This window comes from Pieris rapae, chromosome 9 (genome assembly GCF_905147795.1).
Source record: "Pieris rapae chromosome 9, ilPieRapa1.1, whole genome shotgun sequence".
In the NCBI taxonomy this organism is placed as follows: domain Eukaryota; kingdom Metazoa; phylum Arthropoda; class Insecta; order Lepidoptera; family Pieridae; genus Pieris; species Pieris rapae.
The window spans coordinates 4,876,670-4,901,180 of record NC_059517.1 but is presented as its reverse complement, the minus strand read 5'-3'; the positions used below and the strand labels follow the sequence as shown (position 1 = coordinate 4,901,180).

At 33.9% G+C, this 24,511-nt stretch overlaps 4 protein-coding genes across 5 annotated transcripts; all 4 read left to right on the top strand.

Moving 5' to 3' along the window:
* Positions 1 to 2,774: 2,774 nt before the first annotated feature.
* LOC111002740 (medium-chain acyl-CoA ligase ACSF2, mitochondrial) lies at positions 2,775 to 11,211 on the top strand. Its single transcript, XM_022272946.2, has 12 exons — positions 2,775 to 2,859; positions 3,931 to 4,111; positions 4,459 to 4,587; positions 4,774 to 4,994; positions 5,432 to 5,550; positions 5,984 to 6,090; positions 7,146 to 7,273; positions 7,426 to 7,594; positions 8,034 to 8,147; positions 8,519 to 8,661; positions 9,133 to 9,274; positions 10,099 to 11,211. The coding sequence occupies exons 1-12, from the start codon at positions 2,810 to 2,812 to the stop codon at positions 10,324 to 10,326; spliced, it is 1,731 nt and encodes a 576-aa protein (XP_022128638.2). The 5' UTR covers positions 2,775 to 2,809; the 3' UTR covers positions 10,327 to 11,211.
* Positions 11,212 to 11,752: 541 nt separating this feature from the next.
* On the top strand, positions 11,753 to 14,297 carry LOC111002731. 2 transcript variants are annotated; one of them, XM_022272935.2, is made up of 5 exons: positions 11,753 to 11,908; positions 11,982 to 12,105; positions 12,542 to 12,809; positions 13,327 to 13,446; positions 14,035 to 14,297. In XM_022272935.2, exons 1-5 carry the CDS (start codon positions 11,851 to 11,853, stop codon positions 14,161 to 14,163), a joined length of 699 nt encoding a protein of 232 aa, XP_022128627.2. In that variant the 5' UTR covers positions 11,753 to 11,850; the 3' UTR covers positions 14,164 to 14,297. The 2 variants fall into 2 exon arrangements, with proteins under 2 accessions (XP_022128627.2, XP_022128628.2); XM_022272936.2 differs by lacking the exon at positions 13,327 to 13,446.
* Positions 14,298 to 15,265: 968 nt separating this feature from the next.
* On the top strand, positions 15,266 to 17,379 carry LOC111002732. The gene is made up of 5 exons (XM_045629612.1): positions 15,266 to 15,270; positions 15,696 to 15,822; positions 15,984 to 16,254; positions 16,663 to 16,785; positions 17,188 to 17,379. The coding sequence occupies exons 3-5, from the start codon at positions 15,991 to 15,993 to the stop codon at positions 17,308 to 17,310; spliced, it is 510 nt and encodes a 169-aa protein (XP_045485568.1). The 5' UTR covers positions 15,266 to 15,270; positions 15,696 to 15,822; positions 15,984 to 15,990; the 3' UTR covers positions 17,311 to 17,379.
* Positions 17,380 to 19,164: 1,785 nt separating this feature from the next.
* LOC111002727 (mitochondrial import receptor subunit TOM70) lies at positions 19,165 to 22,667 on the top strand. The gene is made up of 2 exons (XM_022272931.2): positions 19,165 to 20,811; positions 21,332 to 22,667. Exons 1-2 carry the CDS (start codon positions 19,322 to 19,324, stop codon positions 21,483 to 21,485), a joined length of 1,644 nt encoding a protein of 547 aa, XP_022128623.2. The 5' UTR covers positions 19,165 to 19,321; the 3' UTR covers positions 21,486 to 22,667.
* Positions 22,668 to 24,511: the final 1,844 nt, after the last annotated feature.

Genomic DNA, 24,511 nt, shown 5'->3' with positions numbered 1-24,511 from the left:
TTACTCCTGTCATGTACAGCAGCTCGGTTATGCTGTAAATGGCAGGGGTGATGTCAGGTGTTCGCCGCAGGACGGCGAGAAAAATGCACCCTGGTCGACCTTTTCTGGCACGAATTGGGCGTATGTACTCAGGCTCGTATCCAAGGGCTCGTAGCGCCTGGGCCAGTTCCTCGGGGTCGGTGGTGACTGGTATTCCCCGGATCGCCACCTTGAGGTCCTGCTCCGCTGGAAGAGAGTATGAGAACCAAGAGACCCGGCGGTCCTCCTTCTCCAGGTCTGTGAGGTAGCGCTGGACCACCCGGTACTCGTCAGCTGTTTCGGGAGATATACGGTAGCCCTTACCGTATGCCCTGGTGTTGGCGGAACGTCCAAGCAGTTGGCTGATCCTCCCCAAATGATGTACATAATTGGGGAGGAACTCGATCACAATGGGCGGATATGATGGCTTCTTCGGGGCCACAGGGGCCCTGGGGGGCTGTGCGTGGACCGTAGGTGCGGTCACCATCGCTGCGTATGAGGAGGGCGCCACCAGCGCAGGGGCGGCGTCGTCGTCAGCAGGAGCAACGGGAGCAGCAGGTCCAGGTGAGGCACCGGTGGCACCAGGGGGTGCGTTGGCGTTCCCCGCCCTGCCAGCCGAAGGGGCGGCGGGTGGCGGAACAGTTATAGATGGCGGCTGGACTGGAGGTCCCAGGTCAAGGCGGCGACCTGGCGCCAGCCGAGGGTCCCCAGTGGAACCTGGAGTAGCTGCTGTGGGTGCCACCGCACATGGGCGCTTTGCCACAGACTCACCTTCCGAGCCGGGGTCAACGGCTGAAAACGGGCGGCGTACAGGGGTGGCAGGGGTGCGCGCTGGGAAGCGACACTCGTCGCGGATCAGCGCCAACTCCCGCTGCTCGGCTTCGGTGAGCGGCGACTCTAATATGCCGCTGTTGCGTAGCGCTTCTTCACGCGATTTTGCGTACCGGGCCATAGCGCGCAGCATCCCGCGCGACGCGAACGAGCATGCGGCTGACTGAGCCAAAAAGATCAAGTCTGACTCGAATGCCGTCCGCGGCGAAGACGCGGCACTAGTACCCGGGTCGCGATCGAGCATTCGCAACAGCTCGTCAATACCAGAACACTCACTATTTGTTACGGACGCGCGGCGTTGGCACACGGCCCGCGTCTCGGTGACATGCGGCGATGTCTCGGAATGTACAAATGACGTCACAGTAGACACAATTTGTTGCGGGGCCCGCGGGGCGGGCGGGTCGGATTGTATGACGCTATCGGTGGCGCGAGGCGATGACTCAACGCTCAGGAATGCGGTCTCGGCCGGCGTAACGTCGGTGGCACGCCGCGATATCGCCGCTCCGTTTGATGACGTCACGGCCGACGTAGTGACGGAAACTTGCGGGGTGCGGTGAGGGAGGGCTATGCGTACCGTTTTCTTAATCCTAGCCGCTGGAGTTAGGTCACGTTTTTGATGCGACGGATGACGGTCCCTGGGGACTTCTAGGGATCGGCTGCGGCTCGTCTGCTGCGAAGCTGGCTCCGCAAAGCTGTACAAGCTTGACGCAGCTTGCTGCTTCGCTGCGGGCGAGCTGTGCGCTGTGTCGCGCACTTGGAATGATGGTCCGGTTGTGGCGGCGGCTGCCTCAGCATCCGCAGGTGGCCTCGCTCGACTGGCATAGGAGCGTGGGCGCTGCGGGCGGGGCGGCTGCTTATCATCGCCGATCTGCGGAGTGCGCTTCATGTTATAAAAATAAAAATAACTTAACTGAAGCCAGGAGGCTGTCACGCACGACCCGAAACTACCGGTACATTGCGCGCTCCACCGCTTTTCCCGAATCCCAAAGGGTTACAGGATAGGCGGCGAGCGGACGTCACCAAATAGTAGCTTCAGCTGGTTTGTGACTGCACCTCAGGGCAACTATTACGTGCTTTTCAACAAAAACCGGGATAGTTAATAAAAATAAAATCGGGTCCGAATGCGCGCAATCGACACGTGCGTTGCGTTAGACAGCCGGACGGCGACCAACTACGTTACCAATTTAAAACTTAAAGGAGTTACAAATATTTTTGCCTAGATGGCGCTTTAAAGGTTATTTTTATCACACCTGTCTTGTAAACAAAAATAAAAGTGTAAAGTGTTCAGAAAACTAATAAATTATTAACGATAAATTAATAGAATTATTTATTATCTTTGTTGGTACAATAATCACTACATTGATAAAGCATTGTGTATTTCCAAACTATTATTATAATTTTCGGCACGTAACTTGGCAGAAGTCGTTTTTTAGGTCTCTTTGGTGGTGAAGCGGGACGCGGGGTATGACGTAGCGCCGATCACAGCGCGCTATTGGTAAGTAAACTCTTACAGTGGTGTCCCTTTTATTTATTCGTCTAATTACCGTTGGTATTCCAGATTACTAAAGCTAGCAGACAAATCATTAGATACTTAAATAATACAATAAATAGTTATTCTCGCAAAAATGCACTCCACTATAACTTCTAATCACACTAAAAAATTGGACTGACTTAGTCCCTCTGCCCTCCCTCTCTGTCCCTCTTAATTTTAGGATAGATAATATCATCATTCAAGAATTAATAGAGAGATAATCAGACATCTAGTTGGACAAATGTTTTGAAGAACACAGTCATATTTGCATATAAATATTATTATTGTTAGAAAACGAGATAAATTTAATAATACTTTTCTCTGACTCTGTAAACGATGATAACAATTGATAAGTCCACGCTGCTTGTTGTAATTTTGTTTAGTCTTTAACGAACGTTTGCTGTAATAAGTAAACAGTATTGATTAATCATGTTTAAAAGTAGCAAGTTATTAAGAAAAATAAATTATAAGCAAATCAGGTATGTCAAACATACATTTTGTTTGTTTATATATAATATTATGTTCAAGTGTAAATAAAAAAATTAATGAAGAAAGTTAGTGAAGATGTAAGGTTTGGTTTGGTGGACTGCAAAATATGTATGTAGCTTACCTTACCCATTGCGAGGCATCGAGCGGCAGTTTTTACCAGGGCCTTTATCCTATGTGATAAGTATGTGATGAAAGTAGGTCTGTTTGGTTTCGATAATTTCCATGTTAATTACTAAACCTAACGAATTTTTCAATTATATTTTGAGTGAATTAATAAGTTAACTTATTTTGATTTAGTTTACCGTTATGTTACAAACTCAATAAATAATTAAGGATCAAATTCAAAAGTTTAAAAAAAAAAGTAGTTAGAAAAATTGTTATTTTTTAAATTTGCTTGGATGCGCGAGGCGCCTTGCAAGAGCGAGGCCCCAGGATGTTTGCCTTGTTCGCCATACCCTAAGGCCGTCGCTGTATATACACAATTCGTTCAGTGGTTCAAAAATTTTTGTGTAAATCTCTACAAGTGAACGAAACAAAATCACTTTTCTTTCTTATTTTTCGCCCCAGTTCTCTGTCACTCTTAGCTCTCTCTTAGTGCTGGTTCCATATAAGATATAGTTGACAAGCGATAAGGTTATTGTACTTATTCTTAATAGTGTTCGTATTTCATGATATACAGGAGTGCAAGAAAAATAAACATAATAAAACTCATAACTTAATGTGATTGTTGCTGTGTTTAAGTATTCTACGGGCCAGTTATATAAGGGCATTACATAATTCTCAATATATATATATATATATATGTCTTATATATTTAGAATCTAATGTAATATAAAATGTTTTTATAGTAGAAATAATAATTAATAGATGTTCGTCACGATTCTCTCGTTAATGTTTGTATTTTTACATAACAATAAATACTTATCATAAATAATTTGATCAATTCGTATTGCATAATGCAGGTTATTATAGCAATTAAATTTGTCGTTGCAAGAACCATCAACAGAAACAGAAAAAAATTAATGAAGTCAGATTTTCACACCATTGTTTTCCGTTTACAGACACCTTCACCAACTGCAACTGGATAAAGGGAGTTATTTGTATCACCCAGGTAGTGAACCTCTCAATTCTGCTAATTTCGGAGAGGTCTTGGAACGAACGGTTAACAAATATCACAATAGAATCGCCATCAAATCTATTTATGAAAACCAGAGTGTCACTTATGGGGAATTATTGGAACAGGTATGACATAGAGAAAATACTTTTGCTTTTACAAATTAATATTTACTTAAATATTGTGTGAAATTAGTATAGGAAACTAAACACTGACCATCCAAAAATCCATTTATTGGTAAATCACAAGAAAAGTATGTATACAATATATATGTTATACAATAATACTTTTACAGCCTATACCTAACCAAAATGATGAATTTGGCACGTTCATTAATATTAAGACAAAGAGGAAAGAAAGAGATAATTTAGTGCAAAAAATCATCAGTTAGTACGAACAGATCTCTATATAATAACGTTTTGTTTAAGCAATTTAATAGAAAATTTGCTGTCTGAAAATATTGCTATTATTTCAGGCAGATGCCCTGGCGTATGGACTTAGGAGTAATGGTTTTGAAAAAGGTGACCGTTTTGGTATTTGGTCTCACAACAGCGCGGGGTGGATTATAGCATCTATAGCAGCGTTTCGGGCTGGCCTTATATCTGTATGTGTTTGAGAATTTAGATTAAAATAGAATAAAACCTTAAAAACAAATACATTTTCTGTAATAAGTTACATATGTATATCAGTTTTATTATCTTTTCAATCAAACAGAAATTCATCAAGTTTAATGAAACATTGAGTATAGTAAAAATACAACTCCCTAAAAATAAAAGCCTTTGAATTACAGGTGCTAATTAACCCCCTTTACGAAGCTTCAGAATTAAGTTACTGTATTAATCAAACGGGTTTGAGAGGCCTGTTAGTGGGGGATGAATTACCAACTAAAAACTATTACAAAACATTGCAACACATGATACCAGAATTGGCGTCGGCAAAGCCGGGCAAACTCAAGTCGAGTAAATTTCCCAGTTTGACAACACTCCTTACGACTGGAAAAATGAATTTGAAGTGAGTGAAAATAGTAATTACTTATGCAGAAGTAGATAAATTCTAGATGAATTCATACTAATCTCAACTATAGTTGATAAAAACTACTTCAGTAAAATAGACTGTCCGTACTTATTAGGTCTTTTTAATTAATAATTAAGAGAATTGTCATCACGATTTTATTCCAGTTTCGTGTATTTGATTGTATTTATAATGCAAATATTGTTTACTTACTTAATCCGCTGGCGTAGCGACCCGAAAGGCAATACTTTCCAAAACAAGAAAACGCTTCGGCCATCGCGCTAAAAATCGCGAAAAATAAATATTAAAAAGTTTTCAATATGGGCGAAAGTTTTCAATGTTGATATAAATATTTTAATAAGTATAGTCTTTGCCATCTTAATACAACGCGATAATCATGAAATGAAAAGTATTTTTTATGAAATTTTCAATTTCAGAGGAGCCTTCACATTGGATTCGTTAATAAAGGAATACAGGAATAAAGACGTATCGCAGTTCGTGAAAGAAGTTAAATCAGAGGATGGTTGTTTAATTCATTTCACATCAGGCACTACTGGTGGGTGTGTATAATTTTCTTTTCATGCACGAACCAATGTGTTTAAATTTTTTGAGTTTGAACATAATAATTAACGCAGCTAGATCCTAACGTTGTTAAAAAACTGTACTTGATACGCTATTAATCATCGGTTCAAGTCAGAGGTTTCTTAAATAGACACTTCACTACATTACACTTTATCTTACTACTTATCATTAATAAGTTTATTATTATATATACTTATATTTGCTTATAAAATATTTAAATAAAAGCAGTTAGGTAAATATCTATAATAATATAGGTATAAATTTGAGTATGCTGAGATTTTATTATTTATTTACTTTATTTTTATCCAATGTATTGGATAAAATAAAGTTATTGCGTCTAAAGTATTCGCGCATAAAAGTAATAAAATCGAATAATAAAGAAATTAAGTAATACTTTCTTATTTCAGGAAATCCCAAAGGTGGATTAGATTCAAACCGAGGAATAGTTAATAATACGTACTTCTCGGGAAAAAGAAATGGTTTCCACGAAGCCCATGAAATTATTTGCGTACAAGTGAGTTTATAATTATAATCTGTTTTATGTTTACTAATCAACATGCATACAATGCTATTTTGAAGCTATGATGAAGAAACAGGCAAATACGTTAGATTTAGATTTATTTAAACGTGAATATATAGGTATTGTTGAAGGAGGCCTTAGCCAAGAGGCACACTGAACTAAGAGATATTTTATAAATAAACAGTCACCGCTATGCAAAGAAAGAAGAAAGCAGTTCAGGATAAGATGCTGATTATTACTATATAGGTATTGAAGTAAAATTACTAACCACTATGATGCAGAGACGAGTAAATATCGCGTGCTCTGTATACACAGTAAATCCTGTTGATTAAATATTTCAAAGAATATAAAAAGATAAAGACAATATTTTTTAACAGGAATAAACATAAGTATAAAAAATACGTGGTTTAACACTGCAGTAACATTGTTTATCAGTTCAGACAAATTAAAATAAATAGATTATCATAATCCTATAATATATGGAACATATATGTATATTAAAACCGATATGAATATATTAAAACCGATTAATTATTTATCACTATTTAGACAATAAAATTTATTTATAAGTTATCTTTATTTTTCTATGCCTATCGAACTCAGAAGGTTTAATCAATTAATGAAGCGAACGACGAACAAAGCAAACATGGCATTGAAAGGCCTATTTGTGTTGATAATAAGCGTTACAGTTGATAATAATTTGTGAGGTTGTAGAGAGATCTCTAGATATACTGAAATGAATTGACCTTTACCAATATAATGCTTTAATTAATGTAGTATTTTCACTATGTCGTATTAATCCGAAAACATCAAAGACGTGTTTTTTCTTCTAGTCAAAAAAGTCATATGACTGCGTTCTACAGAAAATGGATGATGCCTACAAATACGTTTGAGACAACATATCCAACTTTTATATTATAAACACAAGTCCCGCGTCAGTCTGAATGCAATAAACTCAAAAACTACTTCACAGAATTAATTGCGGTTAGTTATGGACGCTACGAATATCTGGGCATATAGTTGATGCCGATAACAATTCTTTTTGTCAGGCTCCACTCTTCCATGCTCTAGGATCTGTGATCACATTACTGGGCGGGTTCACACATGGCGCTTCCCTAGTACTCGCGGCGCCATCCTACAGCGTCACCGCTACTGTAAACGCTTTAATTGCTGAAAAGTATGTATAGATATTTCTTAATTGCCAGAAATTTACCCTCTAGAATCTTTGAAATTATTATGGTATTGAAATAATTTTTAGGTGAATGCATTTTTTTTATCACCTATCGAATTATTTACACTGACATTTGTGATTTCTCTGATATTTTGCAGATGTACAGCAATAACGGGAACTCCGACCATGTACGTAGATATTCTCTCCAAAGTAAAAGGTAAAGGTGATTTCCCTATTAACCTTCGGATGGCACTTGCGGCCGGTGCACCTTGCAGTCCTGAACTCATACATCAAATGAAGAAATACCTAAATGTTCAATCAGTCAAGGTATGTATTATTTTTATATTATGGCTTAAATTATCATATGTATTAATGGTTTACTTCTTCTTCTCTAGTAATTTATACTTAGATATTTCTTAATATTATTTTTCATCGACCTTTTATTCTACAAATATTGAATAAACTTTAAGAAACTTTAAGAAACGCCAAAACACGAATTGAGACGCAGAAAACATTTATTTTTATTTATTTATTTTATTTACACTTCGTTGCTAGAAAGAAACACAAATAACACAATATATATAAATTGCATTGGATGCAACGGGCGGCCTTATCGCTAAAAAGCGTTCTCTTCCAGGCAACCCTAACATCTAAGAATAAAGAACCCTAAATCAAAGATACTCTAATTAAAAGAAGTTAACATTACCTGATCTTTTTTAAAGAAAATCTGGTTTCCCATAGCAAACTTATACTATTAACATTACAGGCTCTGTATGGTATGACAGAAACTACGGCGAGTGTTTTCCAATCACTTCCTGGTGATAATGTTGATATTGTTGCTGAAACTGTCGGCTACATTATGGATCACGTAGAAGTTCAGGTATCAGACGGCGCGTTTAATATATGCTTGATATTAAAAATCTGAAGAGTTTGCTTGAAATTATTGTTTTAAGTGATAACCAATCAATACAGAATACATAGCGAGAAATTAATTCCATTATTAGAGCTTCCGTCGCGTAAGCTGCTGCGTACAATTAAAATTACTTGCATTTAAAAATAATAGTAACCATAGTAAATGTTACTATACCAAGTTAAGTCCGCGTTTTATGATAAGATCGTTTGCATTTGGTACACACACACAATTCGTGAGCAAACATATTTACTTGATATAAATAAAATTTTAACTAAGATGTAATTATAGCCGCCTCCAACTTTTTCCAAGTCAAAAACATTAATAAAACTGTTATGCAGGTGGTAGATAGTAATGGAGTCAGGGTTCCATTCGGCGAGGCGGGTGAACTGATGGTCCGTGGTTATCTGAACATGATTTCATATTGGAATGATCCAGAAAAAACAAAGGAAACCATTACCGATGACGGATGGTTGCATACTGGGTAAGCGGTATCTATAAAACGCATTACATTAATCTTTTTTATCTGAATCGGCAATTTGATCAGCTTTTTGACATGCACCGTCAGATTTTTGGGTTAATAGCGTTCGTTGTGATGTTTACCTTCATAAAAAAGAAAAAAGGTTATGATGTACAGCCATGATTTGAACGCACGACCTCAAGGAATCCCACTCACAAGCATAAGACAGTAAACCACTGCCCAGACTTAGTATTTAAAACACGATTAAAACTACTGTTATTATATTGCATATTAAATATTAGTAAATTATTTACTTTATTATATCTTTGTAAAAATGTACTCTGATTATATATGAAATGTATTGCTACGATATGTTACAAAATGTACATTGTTATCTGTTAATTAGTTAAGAATTAATTTATTACGTAATAAGCGGTAAACCCACACGAATGACAGAAGAGAGCAGAAGCAGAATTAATATTTTTATTTTTTAAGGGACAAATTCGTTATTTCCCCGAATGGATACGGACGTATAGTTGGTCGCATAAAAGAAATAATTGTGAGAGGGGGAGAGAACATAGCACCAAAAGAAATAGAAGATCTTCTAAACACCCACCCTGATGTTATTGAGAGTCAGGTAAGGAAGATCTTGGGGTCTAAGTAGAATAAGTATAAGTCATTACACTAGGCTTCTGTATTTAATAATAATCCAGTGACTATTTATGTATGGTCTTAGTGTCAGATCTCACGTCTCTTTGCTCATTTTTCCTTTTATAGCCAAGTAATCAAAACAAAGTCAGAATAAAATCAGTAAATAAAGTTAATTTTGTTTCTAAAATATGGCGGTTCCCGAGTTGCGAGAAGTTTTATATTTGTTGCTCCGAATCTGAAATATTAATAGTTGCCTGAGAATGAAGTCTATGTCCCTTAAATTAATGTCTAATAATATATTTACCTTATATTTTATATTAATGACATAGTTTAAATTTAAAACTGTTTTAAAAATAGGCCCAACTCTCGTAAAACGCTAGTCTAATTATATTATCATTTGAAGAACCTCAAACCTTCGCCCTTAAAGCTAGGGTAACTTTCAACCACCGTGGCCTTAGTTAAAAGAATCTTTATAAATTTAACATTCCAAATTTAAAATATGTTTAATTGTAATATTTAGGGCCTGTTTCACAATGTATGGATAAAGTGCCAAATAGCTATGCAACACATAAATTATTCGAAAGATAAAAGTTCCAAATAAGATACTTCAAATTTCATGACGTATAGCGCTATCTGACAGTCGTGAAACGCAAAAATACTATTTATCCTACCAAGAAGTAACAAATACCTTATTTGGAACTTATCCGGACACTGTGAAACAGGCCCTTAGGCTATTTAAAATAAAATATAAACAAGTAATAATAGTTTATCCACGGAGTGGGTTTTTTAGTATATTTTTTTATTTAACAGATTATTGGAGTAACAGACGAAAGATTAGGTGAAGAACTATGTGCAGTTATGCGATTAAGAGATGGCGCTGTGTTCGGTGTTAAAGATATGTCTTCGTTTTGCGCAGGAAAAATTTCTAAATTTAAAATACCAAGGCTGCTGAAAATAACAGACGAGTTTCCTAAGACAGCCTCCGGAAAAATACAGAAGTTTAGGCTAAAAGAAATGGTAGAAAGTGGAAAATTGTAAATTAACTTTGTGTTTTATAAAATCTTAATTTTTAATTTCTTTGTAAAGCTAGATGCAGTGCCGGATTAGCCAGGTGGCAAGAGTAGCAAATGCTACGGGCCCCGCGCTCCAACGTATCCAACTATAATAATACCCCTAACCGTAATAAAAAAAATACTAATTTACATAGCAGCGTAATATATCTTGCCTCACTTCCACTTAAAAATCTAAAACTCGATTTCGTCACTTTTTTTACTTTAACTTTGTTGAATATTATACACATATACACTTTCAATAAACACTGATTATATTGAAAGTAATCCCTAAATTTGCCTATGATAAAAAAAATATTTTGTAACGGTTTTGTTTAATACTACTTATGAAGCGCCCCTTGATAGAATTTGCTACAGACCCCGCTCTGGCTTATTTCGGCACTGACTACATGAGCGATGCTATAGTATATTTTCTATTATACAATGTCATGTCCTTAAGCTACACACACACCGTGTGTACACACACTAAGTATTTTTAAAATTAAACCAACGACTTAACTGGATGAAGTTGCTCTACGGACAACAAGGTTTGGTAAAATATAATTATTAATCGACATTTTCAAATTTCGAGAAAGCGTCCTATTATTGGCGTCTCATTCAACTTAATAAAATTGTAACATCTGTTTCATGTGATTTCTATAGAAACGACATGGGACAAAAATATAACGAACGAAATGAAGGTCCCGAGAAAAATGTATCCTTAATTTAATCTACCGCTGTATGTTGTAATACTATGGTTAGCCAATATATAATAATATGGGAGTCAAAATATCTCAGCTCGTTTGATATAAAAAAAACTATTTTATAAAATAAGACTTTTAATTATACAACACATTAAAAAAGATATTTAATACTTTGCAAGTTTTATTACAACGCATTATCTAGTTAAATAAAGTTTATTTAAAACTAAACTAAAACGTTGACTATAGTCTATAGCTAACTTCAGGGTATCGGTTTTTTGTGTCGGTGTGCGCGTGCATTGCAATAAATAATTAACTCTCATCTGTTTTCGCTTACGCGCCAAAATAAGTATAACATCATTAAGACTTAATTTTAACTAGAGCTACGTGCTGTGGGTACTGTGAATACCAAATGTCGTGTCACATATTTTTTTAAAGGTATTTTCTAAAATTACAATAAGAACGACTAATAACAATGAAAGCTATATTATTAAGTAATTAATTCATTTGCCAATATTGATAAATATCAATACACATATGTATGTATGATACATTCTGTTGCAAGAAAATCTAGTCTTAGATAAAAAAAATAGTTAAAAAGATAGCTTTCATTGTTAATTATTATTTTATCTGATAGCAACTACGAAATTTTAAATTCAATTAATAACTTTTATCTAAATTGGCTATTATCGATCACAATGATCATATTTTACTGATTAAATGGAAATTTATTCTTACGTCCAAAATACTTTTTTTGATAAAATTGGTTCGTTGCCACTTCGATTAGTAAATAAAGTAATTCGAACGCAGACATGCGTTTTCTTTTATGCTTGTTGTTTAGCTTATTACCTTTTGTGTTTAGTCAAACAAGTAAGTAACAATTAAGCTTTGAAATATAATACAAACAATAATGAAATTCATAATTTTTGTGTTTTCCTTAAAGTTTCAAATGTTCGACTCGTCGATCATACGAGCTATATTGTAGAACTTGTACAGAAAACTATCGATCGGGTTCAGAAAAATCATTGGAATGGCCTTAAAGTTCATGATGTTACTATTGAAATTGAGTAAGTCAACTTATATATTCTATTTAAATGTTTATAAAAATAGTTACTATTTAGTATTGTCTTTTATTAACATTACTTTTACACATTTAAAGAAAAACACTTTTTTAACGGATTGAAGTTATGTATTATTGTAAACTTATAATTATTTAAACCTAATTTAAATTTTACCGACGTTTCGTATGCTTTACAGCGTGCGTGGTCACGGTGACTGAAGACAAAAGGTGTTAAATGTCAAAAAAGTATCGCAGCTGTAGAAAATGTTGTATTATATGTATTTCCCCGGAGTTGGTATCGACTAAAAGATGTACAATGTACATCCTACATCTTTTAGTTGTTTCTTTTGGGTTAGAACATAACTATTGTAATCCCTCCGTGATTAACATTGCAATATTGAAGAACATTTTCACATCTCTAATTAGTATTCCTCCATTTTCAGCGAAGAAATCCTAAATAAAACCGTCAAGGGTACAGTGTCTCTGAGCAATGGGTTTATAGTGTCGATGCAGCATTTAACCCTTGTTCCGTCAACGATCCAACAAGTCTGGTTGTATACGAGAGCTACAAATACCACGACTCTGGAACTACGAAGTACTATGCAAATGACAGACATCGCCATTGGCTTTGACGTAGATGGAACGCTAGATGGTGAAAATTACCATAATACAGTCACAATAATATATCCATCAATGCAATTTAAATTAGCGGTAACTCTAAAAAAACTTTAATTCTAAATAAATTTTAAAACTTCATCCAAACCAGCAATAATCGAGATCGATTCATGCGCCCAGATAAATATTTTAATGTATTAATAATTAATAAATATTTTAAGATAAGTTGACAGAAATTCATTATTTGCAGCGATAGTTTAATTATACTTAAGACTTTACTCTATACGATTTTTGTTCAATTTGCTATGCATACTTCAAATTATTACCTGTCTTATAAACTACTGTTATATAAATCAAAATTTTGTTTTTCTTAATAAGGACAGGCTAAATTAATATCAACTTAGGAACTCCATTTTAACAGCGTGCGTTTAGCACCTTCTAAGCACCGAGTTTCCGGAATATTAATTGTAACATTTATTATTATTATGTAGTTATTACCAGATATTTATTCTATGAACAGTCTTGTGCATACATGTTATTATGTAATCATATTAAAGGGTGTTCGCAGTAGCATATCTAAATATATATCCGAATTGATAGTATTTATTTTCAGCTAATAAGAAATTTATTTACCGATGAACTATCTTCAAGAGCTGAGCCTGTTTTGAGGAGAACAACAAATAAATTGCAATTCTTACCTTCGGATAACTTTTCACAAGTTTTAGTCCATTTGGTAAGCTTAGTTGTTACAAGAGTGTAACATAGTGTATTGTACTTAAATCTGCCAACTACTCATACATCAACAGTGTTATCAATAACACTCTAAAATTCTTTAGCAATTGACTCCTTATAAAAACCTGAAAAGGTATTGGCATGAAACCTCAATATTAGAATCTAACGTGTTGTTCTCTCTCTTGCTGATAGAGGACAAATCTTTGTTTTTAATTTATTTTATTATTCTTTATTACTCAATATGCCATATGGAACATGGTGTAATGGTTGCAGCTCCTCACAAACATTATGTAAAAAAAAACTTGGCGATTAAAAAGAGTGGCGGACAGATTATTGCCAGTTCTGCTCTTCCGTTCTACGCCCTTGATTTGAGAACTGGCAGTAAATGTAAAATTAGAATCATTTAAAGTATATTTTGACGTTCATAAGTGTACATTATGTTACCTATATGAATAAATGATTTTTTATTTGATTTGTAATTTGACGTTATGTGGTGATGAATATTCTGAATAATATAAGCTAATGTTTATTAGGGAGCATGATAGGTTAATACTCATAATATTATGAATAAATTTGAATTCTTTTGCAGTATGACTGGAACAGTACATTTCCAAGTCTTCAGACGTGGGCCAATGAGGTATTTGCACCTATAATACTTGATGTAGCCGAAACGGAGCATCCAATACCGGGATTCTGTTACGACTGTCCTGCCTACTAAATTTTACAGTGAACAGAGAAAAACAGAATGTATTAATATCTGTACCATTTTCTTATCGATGTTTACTTGTGGACAGCTATTAATTGTATTTTGCGTTGTATTTAAAATAAAATATTAAATTTTTTATATTTTTATCTTTTGTTTTGACGTTTTCAGAGGCTCAAACTCTCAGAGCTATTACTCTGTAACTTCTAATTATGATACGATAGGGATATATAAGTCTCTGTTCCGTTACGTCAGTGTTACGGATATTGGGACAAATACATAAAAAATGCAGACAAAAACGTTTTACAACTCTGGTATTACGAATTTTAAAAAAAATATTAGTTGAAGAATGAAGATGACACCTTCCCTCTTTTTTTTTTATTTGTATTGGAAACTGTTTTAATACTTTACTAAATTAAATTTGACTGAAGCGATGTATTTATAGACGATCGACGATTCACTTCAAATCATTCGTACTCGTTGTGAATTTTTTCTGTAAAAAACAAAATATTTTCATTTTTTTTACACATATCAAATTTTTAAAAATGACAATAGATCTGATGGAAACGTCGTTTCAGCCTGTCGCTGTCCACTGGAAGCCTCTCCCATAAATTTCTGGCACGATCGGTTCCCCACGCTCTGCATTCTACGCTTTTATTTTACTATGCATGTCTTTCTTTTCTTTTTTTGTTAATTTATAGGCTATAAACATAGTAGCAAGAAATCGATGCCGCGACGTACAGGACTATAGGCCCAGGGTACAATTCATGATGGAGAGGTAATTTGCCAATACTCGCCACTCTTGGCAACCGGTTTGTGAGTGCAGTTTATCTTAAGGCTAAATGGAAAAAAACTACTCATTTCTCCACTCCACGACGATGAAGGTTAATTATTTTATATTACGTATATCAAGATCATTCTCAAATGTAATCAGCTTATAATTTATTATCGGTGAATCAAATATTAAATTATCAATATTGATAAAAAAAATTGCAAACTTCTTGAATTTGCTTGAAACGTATTGTAGTCGCCTAGCAATGTTGAAGGTTTTGTGTACAATTTTCTTAAGTTTTCCTTTAGGATTTCTCTGTCAAACATGGCGTAAGTTATAATTTTTAAGAAGTGGGTACATTTTATACATTACTAATTAAAACAATATGACCTATTATGTTGTAGCTATTATGAACTATTTTATGAACTATAAATAGTGCTTATTTTGGATTATTTTTGTTGCCATGTAAGCTTAATCAAAGTTAAGACTGCTAACTTTGGTTCACGCGAGAAACTTTAGCTTTACTGCTTTAAGAAAATTTATTAAAAGCTCGATGTTTCTGATTATTTATCAGGGTAAAGTTATCAGACCTTGAATCCCAATTTTATACTGACATAAATCATAAAACTTCTTTTCCCCGAAACAATTAATGCTTCAACGGGAATTTACATTTAATTTGGATGTGATATTTCGAGTTGAAAGGTCCTTTCCCCTTTTTTAAATTGGCCACGGCTGCTCAACACAATTTTAACTAAATATTCTTATTTTTTTTCAGATAACAAAGCCTGTTTAGAAGATCATTTAGGATATCTTGAGAGACTTGCTCAGGAAACGTTGTATAAAATAGAAAAAGATGTCAAATTTTGCAACTTGAAAGTCGATGACTTTAATCAAACTGTAAAGTAAGAAGAATTATTTATTTTCAATTTTAAAGCAAGTAAATATATTTGACTTAATATCACTGTTATATACTATAATTTTAATGTATTCATACATGGCTAAATAAAAATTTCCTTTAGTTTACTTATTTTAATAAATAATACAAAAAACGGTAAATTTTTAGCAATCGAATGTACTCGTGGCACGTATCAGGCTCAGTTCAATATACAGATAATTTCCTGATTTCTATACAAAACGTAGATTTGGAGAAAATTTCTTCGGTTATCACTAGGAGAATAGTGAATGACGTGCCACAATACCAGGCTGGAATTATGTTCACCTTAGTTTTCAACGACGCAAAAATAGGATTTAATGCTTTGGTGAAACTGGCTGATCAACCAGAGAAACGATATACTTCAGATTATTTGTTTGACTCGATATCTTTTCCTTTATCGGTAAGTTCGGAATACAACTCCTAAAAGACTTAGCAACATCAGCGAATACTCAAGAGGAGGATGACTTGAAAAAGGTACCTATAGAGGATATAAAAACTATGAGTTGCATACAACAAGTGAAAAATACAACGTGGTCTAAACTGTACAGTAAATAAAACATGTAATTAAGTAACTGATATTCAGCAATAATATTAATTATTAATAAAAGCATTTTTCAATGCTACTTAGGCGAGGCAGAACTTACCTACCCTCCCCTGGCGATGTTCGTAGTAAGGACTGTCAGTACTTCGATATCCCGACTTCAATATTGAATTATGTTTCACACGATCCTGTGTGAGACGAGACGATTGAGAACTAAAATTTGTAACTAAACTAAAATCAATTCCGTACATATGTGTGTCTTTGTAGATAGTCCGAATTGTAAACACAAATGAGACAACATACACCGCATTCGGTGCTGAAACTTTAGCGCGATTGAAGAAGATGAACTTTTTGCCATCCACGAATGTCACTGAAGTTCTACGAAGGAACGTAAGTTAATATTGACGCTTTTATCTTCAAAACGTCGAGAGGAATTTCATATTTTATAGATCAAAAATGACAGACCTGACGTCTGTTAGGTACAGAAGGCCCATCACATACATCAAACAAAATGTTGAAAGAAATGCAGGAATGTGACGTAAAATAGCTAAAAAAAATTAAAAATGGTTTCTTGATTCCGTTGCCATAAGTTAAATATCATTTTTATAAACCCTTAAGACACCCCTTAGACATTTTTAAGCTCTGCTAACAACACGTAAGTAAAGTAAAATCTTTATTGAAGCTATACTTATAAATAATTTAACACACAAAATGCTATAATAATTGCTTTGTATTCTGGTGTTGTTATGCATTCTAACAATTGTCTCCTTATATTATTTTTAATTGTTGCAGTTTGACAGTAGTTCCATAGGTAACTCATTTACTAAATGGGCCAGACAAACTTTTCTACCAATAATGGAAGAACTTGAAGACATAATAACATTTCCTAAAATAAGACTGGATGGATGCAAATAAGGAACTGAACAGAACTTAACTATAAAAAAAATATATTACATTCAATAAAAAGGCATATTCTTTAATTTACGACTGATCAATTTCTAAAAATACCCTGACATGTCATTGACATGCAATTATCACAAATTTAAGCCGAGGTCTTAAGCATGGTTACGCCTAGGCAACGCGCGACAGTGCTGAATGCTACACATTGCGGCACGCGGCATGACCTTGTGTCATTCTACAATTAGAAAGCATTTGCGGCATATGTGGCATACGGCAGCCTATTTTACGCTGAGGCAACATCGTGCCTGGATAATTTCCCAAGCATTGTGCTGTTTATGGACTGTTACTGGTTTATCTACATGTTTCATCGAGTAGATACACCATATGATATGTCTGATCAAGTAAAACAGCTAAACCAAGGAAGAAGAAACATTAGTGGAATATAAGATTACTTTAGAATGGCCCACTGACTTGTTTACTAACAAAAATTATGGCAGATGATGGCGCCTTATTTAAAACATTTATCAGAATGTCAATTGAGGACTTTGAGGACTTTTTAATTGATTTTTTTTTCAGTCTAAATATTGTTTGACTCCATGAGCGGTAATTCTCACTTTCCAAAACAAATACAATCAAAAATTTACCCGAACACTGGCCATAGACGGACCGCATATTGCAATCAAAATCCGACTGCTGTAGAGCGGTTGCGTTGAAATCGTTCAATCTATATCTTTGAAACGTGCAGAAAGAAAGCCAATAATTTATTTAAATGAAACTTTTACTAAACTACAAGCCCAAAAAATTGTGGCAAGGTCCCTCTACAAGAGGGAATTGAAAATATTTCATCTGGAAAACGGTACATTATTGTACAAGCAGGGTCAGAGAATGGTCCTGTGCCGAACTCATTATTAGTATTTAGCACTAAATCAAAAATGGCTGATTATCACCATGATATGAATGCTGCCAACTTCAATAAGTAGCAGCAAGAAGAAAAGCAAAAAAAAAGTAAAACCCGTTATGGTAAATAAAGCCCCTACGACACAGAATCGCAAACATGAGTTAAGAGAATGCCTCGAATAACATTCAATTTGAAGAGTCATTTTTTTTTCACAACTGCTATGAAATATGATGAAATTTTAAGCACAATGGTCATAAGGTATTGAGACTACCTCGGACCATTGTGATCTAGATGCCATTGAGCTGGTATGAAGTATGGCTAAACGGAGAGTAGCAAATAAAAATATTAAATTGAATACAGAAGAACATTTAGAAAGTTTCATAATCAATGTGAGAGACAGTGATAACAGCAATGATTCTGATGAATATATGCATATTGATTTTTTGGGTTCTGATTTTGATTATTCTTAATCAAGTTGTGTTTTATAAAAAATATAGTTTTAGTTTTCCATGCACTGCTAATAATTTTAAGGATCAATAGTAAAAATAGTATTTTATTTCATAAAAATACAGTTACTATCAATGTAAAAAATAATAAAATAAAATTAATTATCAAGTAAGTTTAATCCACAAAATATATCAAACTTTTAGAGATACCATACTAAAAAGAATGAATTTGCCGCGGTTTTCTGGTTATCTTCTTTCATTAGCCAAACTAGCCACATACAATATATATGACTCATTATTACCGTGCCAAATACTTATAGATGTTTATTATAATTATATTTTATGTACCGTAACTTTATCTTATTATTCATAATACTTATACATAATATAAGTATCTAAAGCTCAATTTAGACATCCACATCTCACGACAATTGAAACAAAAGTCAACGATAACAAAAAAACTATTTTTTTCTATGAAACTGACTTTAATCACGTGTTATCTGTGAACGGAATGTAATTTTTATATATCTATTTCCTATTATCAGATTGTCAAAGTATCTGAAAAGGTTATTTTAGGATAGACTTGCGTAAAAGTTGTAAAATTTAGAGTTCAGATTATTTTTATTCTTGTAATTACAAATGCTGAAGGTGAAGCAATAAGATTAGGCAAAATATAAAGAGGATGGCATCAACGGGAAGTACACCGTTTCCTAAATGGCAACTGGCCATTCTTCTCGGTGCCCCTCTGGCTATCGGCTTAGGTTACCTTTATTTGAGAAACAGGTTTGAAGATCCAGAGAAAAAGAAGGAGGCTGAACTTAAAGCCAAAACAACTATTTCTTTAGACAATGAAGAAAACGCGAAAGTTTCTGAAAGTGCTATTGACCGTGCAATGATATTAAAGGGTGCCGGAAATCGCGCTTTTCATGGAGGAGAATACGATAAAGCAATCAGCTTATATAATGAAGCGATCGAGGCTTGTCCTCCTGACCGTACTGAGGATTTAGCTACATTTTACCAGAACCGTTCTGCCTGCTATGAAAAGAGAGAAATGTGGGATCAAGTGAAAGAAGATTGTACATTTGCATTGAAACTAAATGAAAAGTATGTAAAAGCTTATCTGCGCAGATCCCGGGCAGCAGAAAAAAGTGGTGACCTGGTTCTTGCATTAGAGGATGTAACTTCAGCTTGCATATTAGAACGCTTTCAAGTTCAAAGCTCGTTAGTAAATGCTGACCGTATCTTAAAAGCTCTTGGAAGACAGCATGCCAGAGAAGCTCTTTCCAAAAGACAACCTGTCATGCCTTCTAAGCATTTCATCAAAACATACTTCTCAGCCTTTTTAGAGGATCCTATTACAAAAATTCACATTGATGAAAAAGAAACTGGTGGATTTGCAAAAGCCAAGCGGGCACTTGAAACTCAAAACTATGAAGCCATTGTGGATGCCTGCTCTGAAGAGCTTGTTTCGGAAGGTTCCTACAAATATGAAGCTCTTCTGTTGAGAGCTACATTTTATCTACTCCTTGGTAGGCATGAGGAAGCCCAAGTTGATTTGGGTAAGGTAATTGAAAGTGATGCTTCTACAAAAGTGAAAGTGAATGCTTTTATCAAACGTGCCTCTCTTTACACACAATTGGAGAATACTGAGAAGTGCCTTGAAGATTTTGCCACTGCAGCGCAGTTGGATCCAGGAAATTCTGACATATACCATCACAGAGGACAAGTATATTTATTGTTAGAGCGAATGGATGAAGCTACTTCTGAATTTGCAAAGGCAGTAGAACTTAATTCTGATTTCTCTATTGCTTATATTCAGAAATGCTATGCTGATTATAGACATGCTCAATTTCATAAGAACATTGGGGCTTTAACACAAGTACGAGCTGATTTTGAACATGCATTGGAAAGATTTCCTAGGTGCGCTGAGGCATACATCTTGTATGCTCAAGTATTATCTGATCAGCAGGAATGGGGAAGGGCTGAAGCTTTGTTTGATTCTGCATTAGCTGTAGATCCGCACAATGCTACCCTTTATGTTCACAAGGGTTTAGTACAGCTGCAGAAGAATACCGATTTTGACAAAGCTGTGAAATTAATTAACAAAGCTATAGAGATGGATGATAAATGTGACTTTGCATATGAAACTTTGGGAACAATAGAAGTACAAAGGTTGGTAACATCTTTATTTTCAATGGTGTTTTTATACACTTGTCTATTAAGAAAACAAAAGGGCCAAAAATAGATATGGATATCTAAGGTCAGCACTAAAGGTTGATAAATCACTGGCTGTTTTAAATCAATTTGATATTATCAATAATATATATGACTAGTTCAGTGTGATAAGAATCAATTATTTCCATGAAGCACTAATCTATACTTTATGGTGTATTTGTGCAATACACCAAAGATATTGCATATCACACTGACTTAATCTAAAAATATTTATTATTTGTATATGCAAAAAAAAACAATTGAATTATTTATGAAAATTTTTATTTATTTTTTAAGTACATTGAGATTTGTAATGTTATAGTAAGCTTATGGGAGTACTACACATTTAAAACTTTATAAATAATAATGACTTTAGCAGTCAAAGAAACAAACATCGTTTTCTGACCAAGTTCTTTAACAGTAACCTACTATGTATACATATGTTTAAACTTAATAAAAATAATTTGTATGATTACAGAGGAAACTTACGCAGGTCGTTGGAACTGTTTGAGAAAGCAATTGCTTTGGCTAAAACAGAATTGGAAATGACACATCTATTCAGTCTCAAAGATGCTGCTGCTGCACAATTAAAGGTATCACAACGTTGGGGTCTCGATTGGACTGTGAGCTAGGCAGCTAAAAGGGACATCAAGAATATTATTATTGTCTTATAAATTTGTTGTGAATGTCAAAGTAGGGTGGGTAATTTAATTCATTTGACATGCTGGTTTTAATATATTGTTTGCTACATGTGTACAACAAGTTTTTTAATCAGCTCAAATAGCATTTAAAGCAAATTCCCTGTTACAGTGATAATGTGCATTGCTTAAAGTGTATAATTTGACCCTACTATAAATTTCTCAGATTTAAAATTACACTGTATTTATGTTACCGCCGATGACTCCCCCAATATTTGTCATTTATTGATAACAATTTATATAAAAACTTGATCCAATATTATCTAAAATCTATATATATATTTGACACAGGTAGGTAATTTATAATTTCATTTTCCAAACAAAATTTATTACAATATTTATTTGCTTATATGAATGTTATTGAATGATTTTATTAAGTAAACATGTACTTCATATTTACTTAATAAAAAAAGTTTGTTTTTTAAATCTTGACGTTATTCTAGTTAGAAAATAATAGGAGTGATGTTGAAACATAGTCAATATTACATATAAAGTCATTCCATTTGAAACAAATCCTGTCTAATTGTGAATGTATATCATTGTTTGGTTAAGTTATCAAACTTGCAAAATTTATTTTATTTATATGATATTTGACATTCAATACTTCTGTAAGTATTTTATGGATGGCCATAAAAGTAACCAAAAAGACACAAAAAGAAATGCCACATCATTTAAACTTCTAATATATCTTGTTATCCAAAAGATAAATTATGTATATGTCTAAGGTTTTTGTGGGTGATGTGGTGATTTAGTGCATTTCAATTTCTTGTGTATTTATAAAATAGGCTCTAAGCAGTCAGATATAAATAACCTTTGACTGTGGTAGTAAAACTGTAAAAAGAAAATCATTTATTAGGATAGAAAAGTTACGGCGGTATACATAATGTGCATCCAAGTTCCAGATATAGGTAACAAGTAGTAATAACACTAGTTAAAAATATTTTATTTAAAAATTTATTGCTGATAATTCCATTTTAATCTATGGATGCACTTTCAATGCTGTAATTTGACATGGTTATAGAGTTAGAAAGCTAATGTGGTTCTACAAGAGTTATTACCTCACCGATAGTAAATAGTTATCAATTTATGAAAACTTGAAATAAATACATAAAAATATGTTTGTTTTTTTTAATAATTGTCCAAACAGTTAAAGCTGCATACACCAGAGCAAGAAGTTTGATTCAATTCAACAGCTGTTATGAATTGTTTGTGTTAACATAAATAATGTACTGTTTTGTAAAACAGAAATTTCTATTCATAAAAATATATCGATGTTTCAATTAGACCCAAATATTAATTGCATTTTTGCATTAAGTGTAATTGATCTATAATACACTTTGTACTAAATAATCAACTTTTTTTTAATAGCTAATAAGTACTACTTTTATTAGCTATTAAAGAAAGTTTGTTTAAATTTGAAGGTATGAATTAACAACTTCTTACGAAGGAGAATTCTAGGCCTCCCTACAATTTTTTTATTCCAATTTTATTTTTAATAGACAGAATATAAACAAAAAAACATTACTAAATAATGTTAATTAGTCTAAGGTTAGGTTCAAGCAGTTTGCATTATCAAGGAAATTTGATTATTTTGGGAAAGGAGGCAGAACACTTTGACATCCGATTATCACATTGACCTCTTTATTCAATTCCAGTTTTATGATAATATTAACTATGTAGACTAGGTCCTGTTTTTAAAAGCATTCATATATTCATAACGAAAAATATACCTACAACAGTTTTATAAAACTACAGTTTAGTTATCGGCCCGTCACAAGCTAATTAAATACAATTGGAATATTTCTGATATTGCATGACTGTTAATAAGAACAAAACTTGTATTTATAGAAGTACAAGTAGTTTTCATAACCAAAAGTATAATTTGTATTTGACACAATTGCTTTGAATTTTTGTCGAGGCGTAAAACTGGGAGGTCATGGTGCGTGAATTGTAATGTACGTTGGTTTTTTGTGTTTTATTTTTTGTATTATTAAAGAAACGGATTGCTTATTTTGTTATAATGGAACATTTAGATATAATGTATATGGCGAAGATCCTTTGCAACGGAGAACGTTATTTTCGTATAGAAAAGTTCTTTCAAGAAGACGTTGTGCTGCAACGATTAAGTGTAGAGGTAAGATATCAAGTGTTCCTTGAAAACCTACATGAAATTAAGAATAATTATGTTATTAGACTACCAATAATAAAGTTGTCGAAATTATCTTTATTACTTGTTTCTAAACTTCGATTCTAGTACCCGAGGATAATATTATGTACCACATATATAATTATTATCTGTAATTTGGCTATGTACCAGTAATTTATATACAAAAAACACCTACAAGTACTTTTTAGTTGTTGTTGTAAGTTGATTGCATTAACCGTGATAGAAAGGAGGTAAGTATTGTAACAATACTTATTTTTTATCACGTTAACTGTCATTCGAACAATATAAAAAACTCAATGCAGACATCAAGACAGGCTTAAGAGTTATTAGAATAATTTAGTTTTAGCTAAAATGCTCTGAAAAGCCTGACCAAAAATTAATATTTTCAAGGGATTTTTAAATTTGTGGAGCATTGTTAACTATGTAAATGTGTAATAATATGGTTTTTGTATATATTCTCTTGTTCACTTATTTCTGTAAACAATGCTCGAGTCTTTTATGCTTTAATTGTACTTCGATGCATCGCGACGCACCAGGCTGCGCTGGAGACTTTACAAAACCATCGTTTGAATTCAATTCGACTCGGAACATTATTACTAACTGTACTGGTGGTGCGATATTCTAACTATTTATTTCCTTAAGCATCTAACATTATCAATCCGTAATGTATTGGAATTTAGGTCCGTCGCTCATACTATACTCGGAAGTAGGTACTGTGGCACTTGTATCTGCATAAGAAATCTGAAAGTTTCTCATTTTACACCTATTGATTGATACCAGGAAAAATACTCAA